The sequence below is a fragment of the Amblyomma americanum genome, unplaced genomic scaffold, assembly GCF_052857255.1.
Source record: "Amblyomma americanum isolate KBUSLIRL-KWMA unplaced genomic scaffold, ASM5285725v1 scaffold_19, whole genome shotgun sequence".
Lineage (NCBI taxonomy): Eukaryota > Metazoa > Arthropoda > Arachnida > Ixodida > Ixodidae > Amblyomma > Amblyomma americanum.
In genome coordinates this window covers 1,405,914-1,420,892 of record NW_027526491.1, presented here as the reverse complement: position 1 = coordinate 1,420,892, position 14,979 = coordinate 1,405,914, and the positions used below count along the sequence as shown (strand labels likewise).

Genomic DNA, 14,979 nt, shown 5'->3' with positions numbered 1-14,979 from the left:
CCCTCCACTACGGCACCTCTTTCTTCCTTTCTTCTTTCACTCCCCCCTTTGTCCCTTCCCTTACGGCGCGGTTCAGGTGTCCGCCGATATGCGAGACAGATACTGCGCCATTTCCTTTCCCCAAAACACCAAAGCGTGCTTGTGGCCTCGAGCGCGTTAGGTTCGCAACCTAGTGGTTGTGTCGAATTCTGCCTAAGCCTCTTATCTTCTTTAATCGAAACGATGACCACACACTGAATTTCCGTGACAATCCTTCCACACAAACCAAATCCACAGTGATTGCACACGCATGTAAGCTCTACGCTTGTCATGCTGTAGGAATTAAAAAAAAGTTACCAACAAGCTCTACGGACCGCCCTGAATTGTGTAATCAGGACATGCAAACAAACACAAAACGTAACATGGACCGAGGTGCTTAAAGAAATGGCTTGGGAAGGTTGTTACTTACCGTTTTGGCAATGACTCTCTCGACCAGGTGGTACATCAAAACTTCAGCAGAAGAAAGTGAATGGACGCAGGGAACAGGCTAACCAGATGCAGCTGATGACAGACAGTAGCGAGACAGCCAGGTCCTGAGGAGCTTAAAGGATGCGGGAGACGAGGGCAAGGTGTATGGGGGCCGATGGCGGTTACATGGAACTGGCTAAGGGAAAATCTTCCTTCATTGGCACCGCCGAAGATGCAAGGGATCTAAATCTAGCTCAGAACGATCTCCCATGGCTCCGGACCCTGGTTTTAAAGACCTAGAAACCCGGCCCACCTCTTGCATCGCCCAATCAACAGCAAACTAACCCATCATTGGTTTACAAACTTCATGGCACGCCCTCCAATTTCGGCAAGGTTCAAACCCTCTCCCTGAAATACACAGCACATCTAAATTGCTATAAGAAAATGTAATTCCGGGAATGAACCCTCGAAATGCTTGGGCCAACAGGTTTACGTGCCACGCCCCATTCTTCCACAGTATTACTCAAACTCTCTCCCTTAAAAAGTAAAAAGAGAAACATGAAAATACATCAAAACATTCCCATGCGGCTCCCAGCTTTACGCCAATTACCGATATTCAACCGATCGCTACCGCTGCGAGTAGTAGACTACTCGTCTTCGGGACGACTGTTGACAGGCGTCCCCGCAAAATCTGGAAAGAGGCGCCAGCCTGTCGTTGCTGCCTCTGAACACGCTTCAGCGTTTCGTTAAGCAGGCCCGCTTCTCGGGACCCGTTTGTATGCCCCATCCTCTGACTTCGACGCCGTCGCGGCTTAGACGCGGCGTCTGCTTGCCGCGTCCGCGCTGACCATGCGCTATGCTACGCTATCACTGCGGTGGTTTCCTTAGACGGGCGAAGGGGGGCGGGAGGTTTCGGGAAAACGTCTTGGCTCCTTTCCTCTGGCTCGGTCTTTTCCTTCGCCGGTCTACGCCCGCTTGCCTCGCCATGCACGCTTCCTGCTGACGGGGATTAACAGGGAAATCGCCGCATCTCGGCGCCGGGCTGTCGACAAACCCTCGGATGGTTCGAGCCTCGGCTTTTTAAGCCCTCGTGTTGAAGACATCCGGGTCAGTGGCTGCAAACCATGGATGTAAGAAGCGGGAAGTGTCCCCAGGGAGCGATTAACATTCTTCCCTGTCTGTTGGATGTGCCACGACTCAAGTAGAAGCCTCCTGTGCGGGTTAGCTTCGGTTTCCAGTACATTAGTGCCGTCAACGTCCATTCGGTGGCCGCATGCCTCGCAGTGTTCGGCCGCAGCGCTGCGGTCACGGTTCATTTGTCGGCCGTCCGCTTTGTGTTGCCTCATTATTTCGGCGAAGTTCTTCGTTTCCCCTATGTACGATTCCGGGAAGACCGAGCAGGACATTTGGTATACAACCTCTTGGGCCCTTTCTTTTGGGTGACGGCCGTTTGGGGGGGGGGGGGGGGGGAAGAAGGCGTCCGATGGTGGTAGTCGTAAAGCCACTCAATAGACTGTGCGTTGTTAGCACCCTTCTTTACCGAGAATGCGTGCCAGCGTCTCGCTCACGCCTTTCACGTATGGAATGCAAAACGTTTCCACTTCTGGCGTGTGTTTCTTCCATGCACATGCGCATGTGTTCGCCCCGGCTAAACCATTCTTATTTTCTGAGAATTGAAAATTGTCCACCCACCCCTTCCACCAATGCAGACACCTTTGCTGCGCCTTCGCAGCTGATTTCCCGGACTTGGCCGAATCACCTTTGACTAGGGAACAGTAGCACCGTTAGTGCGTGCCTTTCAGTGTCACTTTGTACAGCGCCCAGAAAAAAGCCTAACTAAGCCTGTCCTAGCACAGAAATCCTTCAGTGGTTTTGAAAGCCGCAGTCGTGATAACGTTTGCCGTAAATGAGAGTTTTTTTTTTAGTTTTAAATGTCTTTCATTGTGCAGCAGCCAAATTTGCGTTGGTTTTTGTCTTTTGCTAACCGATAGTATGTCTGTGTATTTTCAAACAACTATATTGACGGGATCATAGCATGCAGCGTGCCCTTGCCATCCGCACTTTCGTACGCGCTGTTTTTGTGAAGATGTTTAGGATCACCAAATAATTCTACACATGCTGGAAATATATCTTCCAGTTCTACAGCATCGCCATCGTGGAGAGACATGCTGCAGCGAAGACTACACCACACACATGCAGCACCAACTTCCTTTTATTACAAGAGTGCCGTATAGACATTAGGCTTTTCCATAAAAATCATTGGAGTCATGGACGATTAACAGAAAATCAACAGCTCAGCAGATACAAATCAACATAAAGACAAACTTTCGGTTAAAGTTATGCACACATGAGAAGACCCGTAACCGTCACAGCTAAGTACACTTAGCCTGTGAATATGCAGCATTAAGAAGACAAAAAGAAATAGTTACGAACAATAAACGATTCAAACAAAGCATGCTCCTAGCAAACGCCCGGGAAGATGCCCGGCGCGCCAAAGAAAAGCGCGGTGATAAAGTAGAAGCTTCAAGGCACAGCCGTGCCATAAAACTAAGAGAAACGCGCAATAACAAATACCAAGCCCAAATAATGCATAAAATAGAACCGAAGCGGAAAACGTAAGAACCAAAAAACGTTACTGGTTACATGTCGCATTTTTCATTGCAGCACTGAGGCTTCAATTTTGGATTTCGACGTGGCCTCTTTGTATGTCTGAAATTTACTTGACCTGAAATAAAATAATCGAAAATGTTTTACGGCTGCGAGTGAGTTTCGAACCCGAGGCGGCGAGAACGCATACGTTTTGCTGGTTACTGCGTTAAGCGTGGCCCGCATGGAGCGTTTTTCCGGGCGATTCGCCGGCGTCGGCGGCAGCGGAGCGCTTTTTTGCCGCCGTCGACTGCCACACCGCCGCAGCCGAACATTCTGCGTCATAAAATACCAGTCTCTTGCGCTGTATTTTGGATATCGTCGTCTTCATCAGCTGCATCTATGCGCAACGGAACCGAACACTGAAACAGCACTGAAAACCGAAGTGCTAGCACTCCTAGTTGCAACTGGCGTAACCACGCTAACTCGTCCGAAATTGATTTTGGTGGCACTGTCTACCTGTGCCATGCGCTGTGCTTTTAACAAGGCTGGTGGAATTCCTTAGTTTGGCGGAAGGCAGTAAAGAATCTTGTGCAGAAATTCTGATGTTTTTTTTGGGAGATTTTTGTCTGCGTGTGGAGAAACCCTTTGCCAGGACTGACACATTAGCGGTTGTAAGTTTTTTTTTTGTGACAGCCTGGAGGCAAGAGTGCGTCCATGACCTTTCGGGGCCGTTTTCGCAGAGCTATGTCGTGCAGCTCGTGCTTCGCACCATAGGGAACAGAAACATAGCGCATCCAAAAAGCAACCATGGACTGCGCTCCACGATTCGAGGAAAAGTAAAAGGAGAAAAAACAAGAAAGGCAGGCAAAGGCACAGCAGGAGACCCCTCCCCACTGTCCTTTTCTTCCTCCCTCTTACCACCCTGCTACCGGCTGCCCGTGTAGCTCTTGAAAAAGAATTTCTCCGTACCTATGCACCTGCTCAAATCATCCTTGGCCCTTTCCGTTACCGCCTCTCCACGTTCTTCATCCGTTTGATGCTGCGAGTTGTGCGTCTTGTTCCCGTAGCCTTTTTGGGAGGAACAGTGCTGAAAATTGTGCCCTAAGGGTAGGGTGGAATTCAAGCAAGTTTTGGTTAAGACGATTCCCAATTCTTGCATATTTGTTTTAAAATCAGCGACAACAGCAATGACACATCGCTTTGAGCATGCGGCTCGAGGACGGTGTGTGATTCGTTCCGCAGTGTCGCCGTGTACCCACTGATTTCCAATGGGTAGAAGTTTTCTCGAAGCCTGGCGCTTGGTTTCTTTGAGTTGAAGTGCTCGGAAAATGGTCTTCCACCTAACATTGTGTTGAAGAAAACACTTCAACCCATTGCGCTTGGTGCGAGGTTGCCAGTGCGCCATTAAAACTCATCATCAGCAAAAGAAAACATTTCTAGGCAATGGATACCCAAGATTCTTCACTCGATGTATCATCTAAAACTGAAAAGGATGCAACGAAAACAACTCGATATGCTTATGCTAAGGACACGCTGGTGGCAAAAACGCGTATGCAGTTAGTACGTAAAGGGTGTCTGCGAAACCTTGGCCAGTGTTCTCAGAAAGGAAGGGATGCAAACTACACACAAGCCGGACATCATTATCGGAGGCCTCCTGTGCCACTTCAAAGACAGTCATCCCACCCCAAAAAAGGCCTAGAGGCGCCAACTCGAATGGCCCTTCCTGGGCGTACGCGCTCAGCGTCCGCGCTCTTAGCGTAAGCCGAAACCGGTCTGCGCATGCGCACTGCAGGAGACGCCAGCAAGCCTAGGTGAGGCGTCCGTGCTAGATGTCGGCATCAGCGCGCGGGCGCTCGTGTACGCGTTGGAAGGGGGGTCCGGTTTATAACAATGGAAGGATCGCCGGGCTCTCGGTGGCTCTTTTCTTCATGGCTTGAAGCTATTTCAGGTTCCCCGAACTTTTCTTCGCGGTTTAAGTTGTTCTTTCATCGCCCCCCAACACCTTCTCTCCACGGCTTGAAATTCTCTCCGTCCGCTCGACAGGGGAAGGGAGCCAGCACCAGGAACATGGAGATGCATGGCACATTTAAAAGTCGCTGGATCGTTCCGTGGAAACGGCTCCCTCTTCTGACTCCCGCGGTTTGTGCGCTTAAAAAGCCGCGCTAGCTCCCCGGGAGTCACACATCCAAGAAGTATTAGTTTGCCAACAGCTTCAGAGGCAACAACAACTGACGAGAATACAAAAAGGAAGCTAAAAATGTTGCCGGCCCAGCGATTGCTATCTAATCCCTCAAGCACGGGAACTGCAACCGGTGGAATTAAAAGCAAAGAGAGAGGATAGCGAAAAGTAGATAGGAGAGCGGCAGAAAAAAAAAACGAGAGTAGGTTGGAACTTATGCAAAAAAAAAATATGTTCGCGCCACTCGTGCGAAAGTGCTTATGGGTATTGTTGCACATATTCGCAACACGGTAAATTCACTGCATATTCAGGGCCGCGAGCATGTAGCGTCCTGTCGCTAATGAATCGCGCTAGCGGCGCATTGCACAAACGGGTTGTGTGGAGCGCCGAGTCACCGTACTGGAGAAAACCAGTAATCTTTTAAACATCGTGTTATCCGACAATAACTTCTGTTCATTTCTTAGCAGATTTAAATTATAATCAAGAACATTTAACTAGAGTTTGACTCTTGATTGCTGCTCTGGGTAACGGCGTAGTTACTGGCTTGCCGAACTGATGGCACACTCTTCAGAATAGTCCCCAGCATGCCACTCTATGAAGTCTTCGTTAGCGGTTCATCCTTCACGTACATCTTTGATAGAATTGCCGAAACTAGCATCGATTACAGCAATGGTAAACCCCTTCTCGACGGCGAACGATCGAATCGTGAGAAGCACTTTACCAACCTAGACAAAAATGTGAACTACCACACTACTAATTGTTACATTGGACAAATACCTACTGGCATAAAACGCAGCATCAGGTTTGCCGCGTCTTATGTGCAACACATGCAACATTCACTTCAACGCATCCTTGCTGCACTTGCACCACATCGACAGAAGATTGGAAGAGCTTTCTGCTATTGAGGCTAATAACATGAGTGTTGAAATGTAGACATTAAGACACGATTTTACAATTTTGAATGCACAGTGCAAGCACCATATACAAGTATCGGTGAGTGAGCTCTAAGTATGAGCGTCCGGGAATTACAAATTTCACTGCTTGAACGAAAGTACCTAGAAGCTTCATTGCTTTGCACTGTTATTGCGTACGCAATTCCACTATCACCTATGCCGGTGTGGTCACTGTACGCGCTTAATGAAAAATGTACCTGTCAAGCAAGAGTCTTATAAATTCCTCTATATACCTCATAGAAGGCACACGCTTTCTTGTAGCATTTTATGTAGCAGCCCATGGCCATAGCCTCCCTCCGATGGGGGCACTTTTGATAAAACTGCGCATTCGTACGGCAGGCTCAACCTCCCAAAGCAACCTACCAAAGCAGGGACACTGTAGCAGGGCACGGCCGGAATCGAGCCGCCTCCGCTACTCGAGCCCGGCCGCGAGCAGGGACGTGTGCCTTTCCAACGCACCGAGAGAGGGCGCCACACGTTTCATGAAAAAGCTGATGATGCATGATAAATAGTGAAATAGCGCAGGAAGACTTTTACGCCATTGAAATGTAAAATACCTTATACTTCCTTAAAGGTAGGACATTACCCTACGTGAACCTGCTAGAGCTTGTCGATATATTTTAAAATAGGGCTGTAGTGAGCGATAAATTGAAGTCAAGTGGGGTATTTTTCAGGACCTCGCCATAGGCTCCATGCTGTCATAGATCATTGCTCATGGCAAACGCAATATGTAAGCTACATCAATGAAACTCGACTAAATGAAACTTTAAGATGCATTTAACATCTAGGCGAGAGAGCTAATTTCTAACTGTTATGCGCGACGAAATATCAATTTTTATTTTTCGTCGCCATTGAGTTACGCGCGACGAGATGGCGCGACCGGTTTTTCGAGGCGCATGGTCCAGAATCCTGGGGATGATTAGTGCTGGAAATATATTTGCAATGTTGTTCTATAGTTATGACTAACATTATAATGACATTTTGAAGGCTATATTAAAACAATGTTTGTTGACTGCGTTAAAGTGCGCTTTCTATTTAACTCACGTTATGTGTTAATTGTTTATGTTAATGTAACATTAAAATGGAACATGCAACATTACTGTTACTTACATACAATTTTTATAACACTATTCTAGTGTTCGGTGCTACTTAGGTATCGTGGCCATGACCGGTGTCCAGCAGAAAAAACTTCGTCCCCGTGACGGATTAGAACCACCACCATCGAAAAAACAGCAGCCGCATACAGCGGCCGCTCAGACCACACGGCGACGGTAGCAGCCTTCGCGCGCTACCTGCGTGGGCAGGAATCATTCACTTTTAAGTGTCAGTTCATCTCCAGTCGCCAGGTGCAGTCAAGTAGCTGAAACCGAAACTAGCCGGAATTTCCTACCACTGGCCAATCCCCCTGGGGGGCATGTGCCATTTTATGAGCCCAACAACAACACATCTTCGTAGCTTGTTTCGTCTGCCAACGGCGTAAAGCAAAACATGACACTGATAACTGCTGCTCTTTCGCAGTCGAAACAGCTGCGGCACACGAGGAACAAGTCAAGCGCAAAAGGGTCAGTTACGGAATTAATTTCGGCCAGCGCCGAATGTGGGCGCCACACAACCGGATTTCAGCGAACGACTATCATCATCATGTAATCGAAGCACCGAGAAAGAAAAAAAAAAGTCGCGAGCTCTCGGCTTCGATCATCTCGTGTGCTGGCGTTCTTTCAGAGCACGTTTATCGTCGTGGCTAGTTGCAGGGACGCTCTTCGGCGAACTGTGGGCGTCCTGGATGCAAGGCTTACTCATCTGGTCGTCAGGTAAACCTATTTGTCGCCACCACAGTGTGAGGGTGCCTGCATTGCACAGTGGCGTGATGCCTTATTATGCCTTCTGTTTAAGGTGCGCGCAGGCATTTTGTGCAGCCTTGTTCCGCTGATACCATGAGCTCCGGCTATGTCCGGCATCCATCGAGATCGGAGACAAAGGGCAGGGTCCCCGAAGCGGGAGCCCAAGCCGTCTGGTCGGCCTCGTCCCAGCAGCCAGGTAAGCCGAGAATCGAAGTGGCTGGCTGGGCTGTTCTGAGACCTGTTCGCGCGCATATATTCGCAGTGTATGGCGTCGGTCGGCTTCGAAACAACTGGCTCGACGCTCGCTGGCAATCGAGTGGACTGCAGCTGTGTCCCATCAGCATTCATTTCCACCACAAGGCGATCTCCTACGCGCGCATATATTCGAAGTGTCTGGCGTCGGTCGGCTCCGAGACAGCTGCCTAGACGCTCACTGGCAATTTGGTGGGCTGCAGCTGCCTCCCATCAGCATTCATTTCCACCGCAAGGCGATCTCCTACGCGCGCATATATTCGCAGTGTCTGGCGTCGGTCGGCTTCGAAACAACTGCCTCGACGCTCGCTGGCCATCGAGTAGACTGCAGCTGCCTCCCATCAGCATTCAATTCCACTGCAAGGTGACGATCCAGGGGATTTGCATCTGCGCCGACTGCATGCGCGGCGAGAGTTGCAACCCTAACAGGCAAGCTGTCTTTTTCAGTAATGACCTAAGCATCGTTTATGCTGTGCTTCAGTGGACAGGCCCGGAAATAAGTTATCTCGTCGTCAATAGCACATGTAAGCATGAAATGCTTTACGCAGAGAAGGCGTAGCCCATTCTAGGACATCTGATAAATGGTGGTAGTAGTAGTAGTAGTAGTAGTAGTGGTTTATTTAAAATAACATAAAAGGAAGGTAAAAGATTTTTGCTAGCCCCGGCATCTGCCATCACGTGCGGCGGCACCTGAGCTGGGGCAGCGGAAAGAAAGGATAGCAGGCAGGTGGGAGAAATGAAATAAAAGAGGTGAGGGGACAGAAGAAAGACATGGGGGGGGGGGGGGGGGTAAATAGTACACTACATAAAATACGCACTCGTGTTTTGAGGAAGTTCCGTCATCGGCCATTTTTGTAAGCTGGACCGCGCGCTCGGCTTCCTTGGGCACTCTTTGTGTGTAGCGGTCCGCGTGACGAGCGTCGCGTGCCGAAGAAGAGGTGGCGCCAGCACACCCTGCGCAGAACGGTGTGGGGCCTTGCCCTCTGCCGGACGCCGCTTCTGCCGTTCAGTAGACGCCAGCGTCGAAGCAGCCTTCCCGCGTGCGGGCGCCATCTGCTCTTCTCCGGCACGTATCCCGCGCTAGTCACGAGGGTCGCTACAGCTGCTATAGGCGCCGCAGACTGCAGCCGCTTATTCTTCGCGAAGCTGGCGCGTGCAACGTTGCTTGGCGCATTCGTAAGGTTCCTTTCGCTGTTTGAATGCCCATAGCGCTCGCCGGCTCTACAGCGACCTCCGCGAACAATCGTACTACGCGTGCATTGGCTGAATCACTTAGATCTGGCCTCTGTACAGAGGGTTTCACTTTCCACAATTTTGAAAATAGGCTTTTGGAGTTAAAGATCACCTTTTTTCAGCATAGTACACCAGAATATAGCTAACACATGCTAACTAGCAGGCTTGTTAATGATATTGAATAGTTAACTGATATTACTGTTAGGATCCTCAATCATTGAGAGGCAGGTAGTCCTCTGTAAGTAATATCCATATCAGAAAACTGTTACCCTCGATGCTGTGGCCCAAACAATTTTGGCTATTTCGACAAGTTAGATGCATAGGAGGGGTCGCTTTGCCTACAAGCTTCTCGAATGCGCATGTATTTTCTCGTCATGCAGCCAAAATTTTTTGGGCCATAGTAGCAAAGGCAACCACATTTTCAAAATTATAAACACTGATATGGATATTGCTTATAGTGGGCTACATGCCTCTCAATAAATAATGAGCCGATCTGTGGTTAAAAAGTTGAACTATCAATTTTAGTTGTCCAGCCTGCTAGTTAGCATGTCTTAGTTGAATTCTGATGTACTACACTGGTGACAATGCTGTGCTGAAAAAGTGCTCTTCAAAGTCAAAAAGCCTACTTTTTTTTTAATTTTGGAAAGGCTTAGTTAGGTGACACACCCTGTATAGAGGCCAGGCAATGCTCTGCCGAGGCCGTTTTTAACACGTCTATTTAATGCACGCTCAATGACGACTTTCCCGTTCACTGATTTTATGAGAAAAATGACTCTTCAGTACCGTACCTATATGCCGAGAAGCTTGCCCCTATGGCGACATATGCCGAGAGTCTCTCAAGGTTTAGCGCTTGGCGCCACATTCGTGGAATCCGTCTTCATTTTGCTACTAGCACGAAGCAGCGTCCTCACATAACATTCCCACTCGCATGAATTCCGAGAAACAAAACCGTTGCATGCTTGCTGCCAAATAGGCAGCAGTGCATGCACGAAAATGACGTGGCAAGCACTTCCTGAAGAGGAGGCTGCTGGGTCACAAGATAACAGATGTAGCCTGGCCCACGCTCGATCTGTCTTCTTCAGTTACCGGATAAAAAGCCATTATAGCAAACATAGGAGCCCGTGGTACTGGTGCATTCAGTGCAGTAATAACTCCAGAGATAATGGAATGACACTTTGAAAATGACATTTGTCTGATTAGCCGCCACTGTGCCTCACTGGTTATGGAGCTTGGCTGCGGACGCGAAGAACACTGGTTCGATTCTGTCAGTGGCAGTCGCCTTTCGATGGAGGCAAAATGCCAGAGACCAGTGTACTGTGTTATGTGTGAGCACGTTAGAGAACCCCCAGTCAGTTGAAATTATATCCGGAGCCCTCCACTACAGTGTTCCTCATATCTTGAGTCTCTTTGGGATGATAAACCCCATAATCTATAAACTATTTGTCTGTTTAGGCTTGCCGCATGGAACCACAGAGCTAGTATTATGGCCCACCAGACTGCATGGAGAGGCCTTAAGGAACGATGCACTTGCGATGGGTTCCGCTTTCAGACTAGTTTATTCCCAATAGTTTGCACTGGAATAGAGAAGCTAAGGAAAGAATGTATTTAAAAACGGAATCCTGCATGAATTGGGTTAGTAATGTAACCGAATCTAATACAATTTGAATGTATCTGTGTATATTTGTTGCTTGAGTGATTATTAAACAAAAGGAATATTCGCGCGGAACAACAAAGCGCTATAGGTGGCGCAATAAGTCATGGACATAAAGCTCTGTCAGAAGACTCAACACTGATATCCAAGAGCTTACACAAATAGCGAAGTGAGGGTTCACTCTATGACGGTCATGTTGTACGCATAAGAAAATTGCTGTTGGCTACTGAAGGCAACTTGCCAACAGACTAGTGGAAATTCCGAGTTGTTGAGAGAGATGAATTTCAACCTTATGCCCCCAATATTGGTCATGAAGGGAAGGTTTGCTTAACCTGGCTGAACCCATATGGGTCGCTGAATCTTAAAGATCTTATGTATGAGTATTATGAACGTCATACGAATGGACCGAGTGCTGTTGCGGAGCCCTTCTTCCCACTGGACGACTTTTTCCAGCATGCACAGAACCAACTGCGGGAGCATGCTGTGTGATGCCGGAGTGTGCCTTGTTTTTGAAACAATTGTCGAAAAAATTGCTGTGTGATATTCGAATTTCATGCCAATTATCTGAAAACTATCCAAAAACTTGGAAATGGATTAGATTCATTTCGATTAATATTTACCTGGATTATTCGATTCATTCAAAGAATATATTTGATTTGGTTTTTCAAAATTTCAAATGATTTGCGCATGCCTAAAAACAAGAAAACCCTCACAAAGAAAGAACTGTAGGGAAGGGTAGCAGGAATGGCACCATGATGGATGTATGCTCCGTTTGTGAAATAGTGCAAGTTAGCCACTCATAACCTTGGTTCACTGAGTGTTGCATTGTCGCTTTCGGTCCTGTGCAGTGTGGTTGGTTGTTTTTCTCGCGTTTTCACCATCTCCCATTGTTCGCTCTACGGGCCCACTACTACATGATACACGCTGCAGGCCGGAGCTTTTTGCAGATGCGAAGGACTTGACATTTCCGATCGCTTGTGGTTTGCTACAATCATTCCTGATAACACCTCGTCATTTCATCAGATTTGGGAATCAATTTTTTTGTGGAATTATGGCTGGTTTAATTACTGAATGGGCAACGTGCACTACTGCAATTGAACCCAGTGTTTTGAAGGACTAACTTCAAAGAAATCAATGCTTGGGTCAACTTTCAAGCTTTTCTCATGTGATCCCACTTTGCCGAAGTCACGTGGACATTGCCCACCAGAGAAAGGGAGAGGGCAGTGCTGCTATCGCTGGGACTTCTTCGGCCCAGGGCATGAAGTCTGGGAATCTGTTTTACATGTCTTCTGTTTTTGTTTTGTTTATGGCGACGACAAGAAAAGCTTACACTTTGTGTTGACTCTAGTTCGTTAACATCGATCACATAAATGTGTTGTCTTCTGAGCTGATATCTTTCAAAAGAAGAGTTGGTTCATTCTGCTATGTCGTTTCAGGCGATTCGGGTCGGTGCACAGGCACAGTCAACCACAGGCCACAGCCGTTCGACGGGATGTGGCTCCTGAGCCTACCCCACCTGTGCATGTGAGTTCACTACCTGCCATAATTTATACCTTTGTAAAGCAGCAAGTACTGACCGGCCACCATTATGCACAATGAATAAATTACTAGATGCTCATGGCACCGCTCAGCACAGATCCTATTTGAAAAATGCACACGGGCTAAGACAGGGTGGGGTAAACATTTAGGAACTGTAGTGAAAATCATTCCCTAGTAGAAACATATACAGTTAAATCTTGATATAACGAGCATGAATATTTCTAATTATTGGCAATATTGAATTCCTCGTAAATATTTTTGACAAACACACAAAATTTCTACTTTATATATCGAACGCGGTTGGCCATGAAATGAATATTGTACCATGTCCAATGTAATGTTATTGTTGTTTATTATTTTGTTATATGCCTTTTCCTTGATGTCCCCCTCACTCAATGCTTTTCGGGGCCTGTGAGGTATCAATAAATAATAATAATATATTGAACTGCCCGTTCAGATGCAGGCGGCAGGCTTCGCCGCACTGCAAAAGTGACTGGTGGCGATGTGGCAAGCGTTCGTGCCAAGGTTTGCACTTTTATCTCGCACTTGCCAACAGCGGATTGTGGGTTGCAGTCAGCAGACATTCACACCTCTGGCATCCATTGTTAGCACCCTGGAAAAAACAGCGCAAGTGGTTGTAAGCTTGCAGTAACAACTCTGCACTCATGTCTGCTGTCGCAGAAGTGGTGAAAACGATAGCTTTCACTCTGACATACCGCTTTCCACGCGACACTGCTGTGATGCCAGAAAGCCACCATAGCCGGTGCTCAACCTGCGCTTGTGCTGTGCGGGGGGTTTTTTGCGGCCTCAGGATCCGCGAGCGCCTTCGAAATGCCGCCAAAACCTGACAAAACGTCTCTTCGTTTCTGTAGTAAAGATCGCGAGGTTTGTGGGTTGTTCAATGACTAAATTTCACCGCTGTTGGGAGTGTTTTTGACGAAATTTTATATTAAAAATTTCAGCTATAGCGAACTATTTTAACACTTTTTACTTTCTTGCAATAACAAGGTTTCTCTGTAGAACTTACTTCGCTAAAGTAAGCGGGAAAATGGGGAAAGAGAGGTAGTAGCATCATACTTGTTTCAAGAAGTTTTTCAAGAAAGGTGAAATAATTAGTAGAGCTAAGCTTACCTACTTACCACACTAATCAGTGAAAGCCGACTGGCATTAGTGGTCGAGATACCTGGAGCTGCAGGCTACTTTCGACGTTTCACGGGCGACTGTCTTGTTGTGCACCTCTATGCTCACGTGCATACTCTGTCTTCTTATGATAGCAGTCTCAGATCGATTGTGTTCTCTGCGCACTTCATGGTCTTGAGGGCCCGCTTGCACGAAGCAAATAATACTATTGAGTTCCCAGTCTAACCTTATTCACAACAGTAGAGATCCTCCCCTGGATTTGAGTAAGGAAAAGGCAAAAACTGGCTAATTTTTTTGGTGGACACCTAAAGTGTGCAGCACCAAAAAAGATGGGAAGGTCGAAATGAGGCTGCCGCGGCCGGGACTGAAATAGCGTTGCTTGCGGGTGCAGTGCAGGACGGGACTAGAAAGCAGTGTGCACAACCAGAGATGCATGCCTGATTCTGCATCGTGGACTGCCCCTTTCAATCATCCTTGGCACAGGCCACGGCGCACTTGCTTGAAGAAAGTTAGACAGTCTGGTTACCAGCTCCAGCCTTATTCGCAGTCTTAACCACGCTGCTAGAAGTGGGCTAGATAGGTCCTGCACTGGATTTGAGTGAAGGAAAAGCACTTAACTGACTCACTTTCCCGGTGGACAATTCAAACATGCCGGGAGTGAAAAATAGGATCTCTAGTTGGAAACAAGCTTTTAGTCGTCGTTCGTGTTTCTATCTCATGGCACTAGCCTTATTCCTTATTTGCAATCTAGGTTCCCCGCTGGATTTGAGGAAAGGAAAGACTCATGACTGGCTCACTTTGTAGGTGTACACTTGAACCACGCAGTGAAATAAATGCAAAAGCAGTGCACGTAACATTGTGCTGAACAGTGTCAGTGCATAAAATATCCCCAGGTGGTCAAATTATTCCAGAGCCCTCCACTACGGCAGCCCTTTCTCTTCTGTTACTCCCACCTTCCTTCCTTCCCTTATGGGGCTGTTGAGGTGTTCGCCGAGAAGCGAGACAGTTACTGCACCATTTCTGTTCTAAAAAAATCCTTAAGCACACGTGGTTATCGGTCATTGAGGAAAACGAGCACGTGGTACTAACACAAGCCTGGTTAAAGTTTTGAGGCAACATTCTGCGTTGTGACACAACACATCTTTGTCAAAGAGT

General features: G+C 47.6%; 1 protein-coding gene across 6 annotated transcripts in view; it reads left to right on the top strand.

The window, feature by feature from the left end:
• Nucleotides 1-7,604: 7,604 nt before the first annotated feature.
• Nucleotides 7,605-14,979, top strand: part of LOC144111940 (uncharacterized) — a 32,389-nt gene continuing 25,014 nt past the window's right edge. The window contains exons 1-4 of one of the 6 annotated variants that reach the window (XM_077645032.1): nucleotides 7,605-7,979; nucleotides 8,072-8,205; nucleotides 8,272-8,690; nucleotides 12,582-12,669. In XM_077645032.1, the coding sequence (XP_077501158.1) occupies nucleotides 8,116-8,205; nucleotides 8,272-8,690; nucleotides 12,582-12,669 (597 nt within the window). In that variant the 5' untranslated portion in view covers nucleotides 7,605-7,979; nucleotides 8,072-8,115. Of the gene's footprint in view, nucleotides 7,980-8,061; nucleotides 8,206-8,271; nucleotides 8,691-12,581; nucleotides 12,670-14,979 lie in introns of all 6 variants that reach the window. The other 5 variants (XM_077645031.1, XM_077645034.1, XM_077645036.1 and 2 more) reach the window with 5 other exon arrangements.